The following is a 9371-nucleotide window of genomic DNA, read 5'->3' as shown; positions in this document are numbered from 1 at the left end:
AATCGAATAGGTACAATAGTGTAGAGCTTGTAACAATTTGATGACCTAAAATGTTATCAGAATCAAAACATTATAATTCCAGTAGCAAAGTTGATGATAATCAATGTAAAAAACAGCGTGGCCTAAAAACAGTGATTGTTATTAACAATCAAATGGCTGTAGACCATTATTAGGCATTACGACGATTATTAATTACAAACGTTTCAGCTGCGGGAAATAAGACCGAGCTAATGATGCGCACCGTAGATTTATTTATAACACACATCGTTTTGGTAGTCACTCAGGTCATTCGTATCGAGTGCCAATTAATATGTTCGTTCATCTGTACGTTGGTACAAAGGTACGGGTATGTATTCGTAATGCGGAAAGTTGTACCAGAGCATGTATGTAGTTCATTCCATGTTACATATATCGTTGACCTTGAATTCGATACGAACGAAGGGTCATTACCCATCTCATTGGCAATAATGAAACTGTTTAAAATGACTGCATATACATATGTTTGCTTTGTGTGTGTCATACTCCCCATTTTATTTAATTAATCCGGAAGCATAATAAAATTCACACCAACTTACTAATTCTATGGAATTTTTTTGGTGCAAAGTTGTTTAGCGGAGCGGAATTCGGTAGCGATTATTCCATAGACATTTTCCTACCCAGTAGTATGGCTAAAAATGCTTCTGTGTGCAGCAGTACAGGAACAATAAGAAAACTTATTGCTATAATTTGCTGATCGAAATCAATTTTTTTTAAATATTTATCAGATAGCAATAGAACTGAACTATGCAATAGTATGGATCCTTTTTGCATTTAGATAAATAAATTCGATTATAGAAACTACTTGTTGCATATTGCATGTGTAGAGAAATCAAAATTAGTAGATTTTGCCGTCCTAAGGGCTCAATTGTTGTGGTGTAAAACATTGAAATGAAAGGAAAATTAATGTTGCGTATGGCCGCATTACAAAAAAAGTAACATCATTGCAACTTTCATTGTTATGTCAAATACCAAAGTGACACATTAAGAACATTAAGCTCTCTGCTTTTACTGTAAACATATATTCTTTTAAATAAAAGCAATGTAGCCCTGTCATGCCCATTGGTACCAAATTCATATGTTAGAACACTTTTACTCGGGTCCGGAATTGCAAGAATGCAAACGTTTTTACTGTGGTAAACGATTTTCCCTTTATGATATAGAAACAAATTTCCAAATTAGTAGATTCTTGCAGGTTCTGCAACAGACCATTTGTGTTTATTTAATTCTACTTAGATTTGCATATATGTTCTATCCCCGAACTTCAAGAATGTAAAACGTCTTAATACGATAACCGACTTTTCCCTTATGATATCGAAAAAATTGCACAACTTGTAGAATCTTGCAAGTTTTGGAAAAGAGCTATAGCATGGGTAGTGAATCGAAAGTGCCGGTGTTATGTTTGAGATAGATAAAGCATTTGAAACAAGCAGCTGGCATCCCTTATTTTGTTAATAGACCCTTTATACAAAAAAGAGAAATCGTGCAATAATCAAAACAATTCAGTGCAATATTTACATCCGACGAAAATGGTAAAACTCTATCATAGGTTAAAGTAAACTTGACACTAGTTTTTTGTTTAAAATATACGTGTATAACATTCTACTGTAAAAGTTGTGATTTTTTTGGGTTTTATCTTATTATATGGATTCAACGTAGCAAGGCATAATTTCCGGTCCGCGTTCTTAAGGTAACGATGTCTTATTGCATATTATTATCAAACTCATTTCAGGCTGGAGACATCAAAAAGATACAGGAATTCAGTGGACGTGTAATATTAAAATAAATAAGGAATGGGGAGAAGACTAGATATTACTTTCTTAAGGTTATACTACAATAACAAGTGTAAGGTTTCAATTTTGATTATTCGGGCATTTTTCATTATTTTCTTAAGATTTGTTCAAGTTTACGGCTTCTGCTCTTAAGCTCATTATAATATTATTCTCAAGTAATGTTGGTATGTTGGGATGTCAAATGCTTATAACAACAACTTATGTATGAATAAAATTTACCAATATTGTGACTAAATACATTTTAAAGGTGTATGTAACATGTTTTCAAAAGAGAATATCAACCTTTTAATCAGTCCTCACTTTAATCTGTCTTATTATGACAATTTTGACATATAGCGTATTCTACTGGTATTAATTGAAACATGGGTCATAGATACCAATCTATTTTTTTTATTTTATGATTTGTCACGTCAAATTGTTTTGTATTTTTTGTTCCTTATTTTAAATAAACAACTAATTTTACATGTATTTATAGTAATTCTAACAGCAAACTCCATACTTTCAAAAACTCATCGTACCTTAATTCACCACACGCTGAGGTATATTTATTAAAACAAACATAAATGCCGTTATGGGATACCCTTTGTTCAACCCACTCATCATTTCTTTGATACGCTAATTTTTTCCCAAAACAATATAAAAATATGCGCAAAACAAAGAAGACAAATATTTTCGCAATCTTCGCCAGTTAGTTGTTTAATCTGGTTTAACACTTCTTGCAGCTTGAACTTGAATTTTTGTGGAATTTGGCCCATATTTCGGCAAACGTCACCGAACCCCAATCGATCGATAACAACAACACCAGATAAATATGTAAGGGCTATGTGAATACGTGTGTATGTACATAAAAGACTCGAAATACGAGCAAGCATCTCTTTATGTCAATCACCGTGTTGTCGACATCGCCTTCTTCTTGGAGCACAGTTCTCACAACAGTTAATAGTCGAACGGGTGTCTAGGCAGACGCACGCATGCGTCCAGCAGCTCTGTGAGATTAAAGCAAAATACGTTTAATTGCCAAAAAGAAAAAAAAATATAATAAACGATTTCGAAAATAAACGCGGCAAAATGATCAGAACGAAACAGGTAAGAACGCCATAAGAATACAGTAAGCGAATTAGTGAAACTGTTCCCGAAGGCATTGTAAAATAGATGCGTCTGATAACCCTATAACTTGTACAAATTATTACAAAACAACCCTAAAGATCAGTGAGTGAAAGTAAATACAACAAGAATTTCTGATAGTTGAGTCGCAGAGATATTGCAAATTTAAACGGAAAATCATTCTAATTGAGAGATAACCCTTATCATCAGCTGACTGGAAATCTTCTGTTTTGTGGTCGATATGAAAATGTTTAAAAGCGCAAATATTTAAACAATTTTTGTATACATTTTTCATAAACACTCAACATTGCCTTATACCATCAAATAAATACTAGAAAAAAGTGAAGCGATTTTCTTTGACTGCATTTTGCAATGTGTGTGCGTGAAAGAGGGAAAATTATAGTTCCACACGTGAGGTAAATTTAGACCTTAGTCTTGTGTTTAGCATTAGTCTTGGTGTTTCCATCCAAGGAAGAAAGCACAAAAAATATTTCACAACTTTTACATTTCGACGGTGTTGGGTCAAAAAATAAATATTTTTTAACATCTATATTTTTTGTGTGTTTGACACCAAAAGCTGACAACAGTTGGCCTTACCGTATCACCTTGTAAATGCATCTTGGTACACACCTAATGAGCACAATCAATACATTCAATTGTATGGCTTATCATGTCATGTCAAGTTATGTTATGTTTGTGCATATATTTTTCCAATTATACGAACATTAAATGTATTCAGTGATGAAATAAATCTGTGCAGATACATAAAACACGATTTGGAAATGAAATTATGATCATTAGAGGGCAATAGAGTTCATGTATTAATTGACAAATGTGTGACGTAGGCGATCCGCCAACTACAGCAACTATTATAAAATCATAAATGAACAGATCATTATTGTGTTCCTATACTATTTTAATGGTAAAACAAGTCCTGTACTATTTTAAAGGTAAAACAAGTATAAAAATTAAGTTCCATTGCCTAAGAAAACAATTTTATATAAAAGTATCTAGATGTTCCGCTGTGAACTTTTTATACCAGTGACATCGAAAGAGAATGCAGTTAATGTTTAAAAACAATGAAATGAGTGGCTAAAACCATCAAATACTGAATATCTCGAGGTATGTATAGACTTCAGTCAAATTAAGCTCTGATTTAAGACAATTTCTCTTATATAACCAGTGTATGGTGAGTACAAGTGCTCAACTTTTGTTGAAAGCAATATAAGTGTCAGATTTCTTTTCAACAAATATGAATGAAGTTTCCAGAATATATCATATATCAATGGTATAACAAGCATATGGAAATTATTGGTAGAGAATTATACTAATATCGCCTGAAAACCTAATTTGAATGTCATTCCTAAAATTGCAAAATGAAAGCATTAAAATTAAATATTTTAAGAAGTATTCGTCTGCATTGTGAATTTAATAAACCGAATACCAAAAATTAAAATTTTGAAATTAAAAAAATTAGAATTAATTGAGTGTAAACACTTTTGGACATATAACTCTGATCCATGGTAGAAAAATATAGGTAGATGCATCAACGCTTGGGAACATTGATATGTCATAAATTTTTAAATGTCTTTTCAAATATAGGTAGATTTTAATTTGTTTGCTTATACGACGTAATTCGGAAGTTAGTATTTTCAACAATTTTTACAAATTTAAATAACTTTTCATTCAACATTTTCAATCCCAAAATTGGTTTGACAGTTCATTGTACCAGCAGCTGTGTCGATGCGTCTACCTATTTTCTTCTACCATGCTCTGATCATGGTAGAAATATCAGGTAGGAACATAAGCGAAAATTACAACAAACAAAGCAACTTTCTTGGAAACTTGATATGTCAAAGTTGTAATCAGGGCGAACTTATTTGAAGCACAAAATTTGGGGCAAATTGTTGTATCCAATCAAATTATACTTGTATTACGAAATGAAAACAACAAACTTGTATGTGGTTGTTGTTAGGTTTATTGTTCAAAAACACTTGCTGTTACCTGTATTATTCTATCACGGATGACGATTTACATTTATATGGAGGGTATATTAACTTTGTCATTCCGTTTGTAACTGCTCAAAATACTCATGTCAGACCCAACCAAATATATATATTCTTGATGGATCATATCGGTCCACATTTTCGTATAGCCCCCATATAACCGTACCTTTTAATATTCCTTATTTTGATGATCTCCTTTTTGATGTTCGTAACGGATACTTCAACCTAAGACAGAAAATTCCATATGCAAGTTCTGGTCTTCAAATACGAAAATACTAAAACAGTTCCGTTAAAAAATGTCGCTTATATCACCGAAATACCGAAAAAAGGGAGGTACCATTAAATGGGGGGATATACGAAGACCTGAACCTGCAAATGCAATTTTCTGTCATAGGTTGAAGTATCCATTACGAACTTCAAATAGGTCGGGCCGAACATATAATACCTCCCAACATGAGGTAAAAAACCGTTATTGAAATGAGATCGGTTAGCCCCCTTTATATGGGGCTATATCCAAAATGCGAGTCGACATTGCCCATTTACAACTCTAAGTGGCTACTGACAAAATGCACACATATGCAAACTTCAATCTCATTGCGGTCAATAGATAAAACATGATTTTGGTTTTTGGGAAAAAAAACAATACAACCTATTGCGTATGTATTTAAGTCAATTCTAACTTTGGGTTTCGTTTTTCACAATTTTATCAAACTTATACTACTTGTATTTATTGTAACTTTCTTGAATACATCACTCAATTGTTCAAAGTGCGTCACATCTCCAAAAAAAATCTGTTTCGAGAACGCATTCTAACTTTTCTAACTTTTTTTATGTACATTTCAGAGTAGTTAGGTTTAAAGTCTCATTTATCATACATTATGTGTTCGCGACGGCACCTATTATATTACTACATGAAGAAAAGTTTTCAATCCCTTTTTGCAGGTGGTAACATAAGCGATATTACGAACAGATCATGTATTCCATGGATATGTATTTTCCCTTAACTTTTGTTATGTTTTATATATCGAGATCTTTTGAAAATATTTCTTCAAATAGGCCTATTCTGGAAGTTTTGTCGATTATTTTGTGTCGATTTTATTTCAATTTTATATTTTAATGAACTCGACTCGTTCTGCGTTGCAATCGAATTGTTAGATTAAATAATACAACATTGCTGCACATCTTATCCGGAAGACATGTTTAGTTATATTAGCTCTTTCGGTACGACACTGAGTGGGATGTTGATAGTACATGCAATATATTAGTACATACGAACATACATATGTAAACACATTTGAATGGGGAGAACGTGATGTGCATTTTAGAATGTTCTTGTTAATCAATCAGTGGAGAATGGGAAGAGAAGACGATCAGAATAAAAAACATTCAACAATTATTTTGTTTTTTCCTTTCAGGCTGTTGCACAACTGGTTTTTGTAGTAGGGACACTTCTATCTTGCTGTAGCTGCCAAAACATTGTAGACTTGGTGCGAGATTTTGAAACATCTTTGTTAAACACTAAGTTGCCGGATGCAAACGAGTTTTTAGATGAATATGATTTTGTTATAGTTGGCGCCGGCTCTGGTGGCTGTGTTGTGGCTAATCGACTCTCTGAGATCCGTAACGCCACAATTCTGCTTTTGGAAGCAGGCGACCAGGAAACATTTTTAAGCGATGTGCCCCTGACGGCTGCATTAACACAAATGACACGATACAATTGGGGCTACAAAAGTGACCCTACGCCCAATGCATGTCAAGGACTAGAGGGCGGAGTTTGCAACTGGCCCAAAGGCAGAGGTGTGGGCGGCACCAGCCTAATTAACTTTATGCTATACTCTCGAGGTCATCATAAGGATTACGATCACTGGTCGTCCTTGGGCAATAACGGATGGAGTTATAGCGATGTATTGCCATATTTTAAGAAGTCGGAGCATATAGATATTGACCATTTGAGAGACTCCAAGTTTCACGGTACTAGTGGACCATTAAATGTGGCCTATTCTAATACAGCAAAATCAAAATTATTAAAGGCGTTTCTTAAGTCTAGTTACGAAATGGGTTACAATATTACCGATCCAAATGGAGAAAGTCTGTTGGGGTTTGGAAGAGCGCAGGCAAATATTCAAAACGGACGACGCTGTAGCACAAGTAAGGCATTTATAAAGCCAATAGTGAACCGAAGAAATTTGTCAATATCCATGAAATCCTGGGTAACCAAAATACTAATAAATTATTCCAAAAATGTACATTCGAAGCCAAAGGCTGTTGGCGTAGAATTCGTAAAAAATCGAAAAAGATATACAGTTCGGGCCAAGAAAGAGGTTATATTGTCTGCCGGTGCTATTGCGTCTCCCCAGCTGCTTATGTTGTCCGGCATAGGTCCTAAGGAAAATCTACAACGACTGAATATTTCAGTTGTAAAGGATCTCAACGTCGGCTTCAATCTTCAGGACCACATTACTCTGAATGGACTAGTATTTTCTGTTAATGACAGCACAATAAATGACCAAAAAGTTTTGAACACAAAAGACATTTTCCAATACATTCTACATGGACAAGGCCCATACACAATTCCCGGTGGCGCGGAAGCTTTGGCATTTCTAAGAACGCCTAGCTCTAAATTCGAAGCCGATTATTCAGACATGGAGATCGTTCTTGGCGCTGGTTCATTGGTTGGCGACTACATGGGCACGATGAGAAATTTGATCGGAATAACCAACACCTTTTATCAAGACGTCTTTGAGGATTTTCGGCACAAGGTAAGAAGAACATTGTACATCGTATATATTCAATATATATGATAATCTATGCTCCAGGAAACATTCGGGATGGTGCCAGTTCTCCTAAGGCCTAAGAGCAGGGGTCGCATTTCTCTACGAAGCACTAATCCATTTCAATGGCCCAAAATGGAGCCGAACTTTATGCAGGACCCAGATGACATAAGGGCCATGATTGAGGGCATAGAAATGGTAAGAGTATTATATATGATCACACATTGAAGTTTATAATCTATATACTCCATGCTAGATAATACAAATAGCCCAAACCAAATCGATGAGTCGCATTGGTACACAGTTCAATACAAAAAAGTTTCCGGGTTGCGAAAAGCACACATTTGCCAGCAAAGATTATTGGAAATGTTGTCTACGACTTTATGGATCCAGTCTACAGCACCAATCAGGCACATGCAAAATGGGGCCAGTTGACGACCCAGAAGCTGTAGTGGACCAAGAGCTGAGAGTACATGGCTTAAGTAATCTGCGAGTAGTAGATGCTTCGATAATGCCGACTATTCCTGCTGGTCACACCAATGCGATTGTTATAATGATTGCCGAAAAGGCGTCAGACATGATCAAAGATTTTTGGCGTTTAAAGACCAAATAATGCAATAACTAGTCTAAGTAAAATGTGATATTATAAATTACTAAGTTACAGATATAAATGTTTATGTTTAATATATTTATAAATACAGATTCCGAGATAACTACAAAGTATTTCATGGAAGTTATCAGTCTCTGAAAACTTAAGAGAAGGGGTGATTTTGTAGCTATTATCTTTTTGACAATCCTGATTTAAACAGCTCACGTATGTTTCGTGTTTTGTTTCACAGTCAAATATATTCGGTTTGATCTATAATTCAACCATGAATTATCTTACGAACAAACAACGCTTTTAAATCATTGAATTTTCTTATCAAAATTATTGTTCTCTTAAGAAGGTTCATCGCGCGCTGATGAGGAAGCTTTATTTATCACAGAACCAGCTGTAATTTATTATAAATGTTGCCACCTAGATCGTGCTATTTAACGCCTTCAGACTATTTTATGAGGGACTATGGTAAAGCTCATGTCTATAAAAACGAGTCCGCCTCTATTGACGCAATGAAAAAAATAACATTAAACCACTTATTCGTGAGATACCGGCCGAAATGTTGGAAAGAGCATGACGAAATTAGATTAAGTGGATGGATCTTTTGAGATACAAAAATGGAGATTTCATGTATATTTCTGAATTGTGTTTTTTTTTTTTTTGTTTTTTTTTTTTTTTTGGTATTTTCCTATCATCAAGAAAAATTATCCATGTTCTGTCATCCAAGGTAGATCGCATTACAAACTAAAAATACTAAATACCGAATATCCGGAGGTACCTACTTACCAACTCACAGGGTGATATAACGACTATTTCAAGGATTTAAAATTTAATTCCCTAATGTTTATGAAAAATTAATATTGAATAAGTTGTTCAAGTTTGAGGCTAACAAAAATCGAATAAATTAAACAACTTTGACATTGCTTCTTATTCAATGGTTTGAAATGCTCCTATTACATAAAAGCGAGGCTCTTTCATTGTTTCCAAATTCGAAAATAAATTTGTTGTTAAATACATTTGCGTATATTCTAACCCCGCATTAATGGATATTTTGAATTACTGT

The 9371-nt window shown here is 34.2% G+C and overlaps 1 protein-coding gene across 1 annotated transcript; it reads left to right on the top strand.

Moving 5' to 3' along the window:
* The first annotated feature begins 2755 nt into the window (after positions 1–2755).
* On the top strand, positions 2756–8433 carry LOC101895373 (choline dehydrogenase, mitochondrial). The gene is made up of 4 exons (XM_005182551.4): positions 2756–2915; positions 6355–7698; positions 7756–7908; positions 7967–8433. Exons 1-4 carry the CDS (start codon positions 2898–2900, stop codon positions 8321–8323), a joined length of 1872 nt encoding a protein of 623 aa, XP_005182608.2. The 5' UTR covers positions 2756–2897; the 3' UTR covers positions 8324–8433.
* Positions 8434–9371: the final 938 nt, after the last annotated feature.

This window comes from Musca domestica, unplaced genomic scaffold (assembly GCF_030504385.1).
Source record: "Musca domestica strain aabys unplaced genomic scaffold, Musca_domestica.polishedcontigs.V.1.1 12, whole genome shotgun sequence".
Classification (NCBI taxonomy): domain Eukaryota; kingdom Metazoa; phylum Arthropoda; class Insecta; order Diptera; family Muscidae; genus Musca; species Musca domestica.
This window is presented reverse-complemented; position numbering and strand designations above follow the sequence as displayed.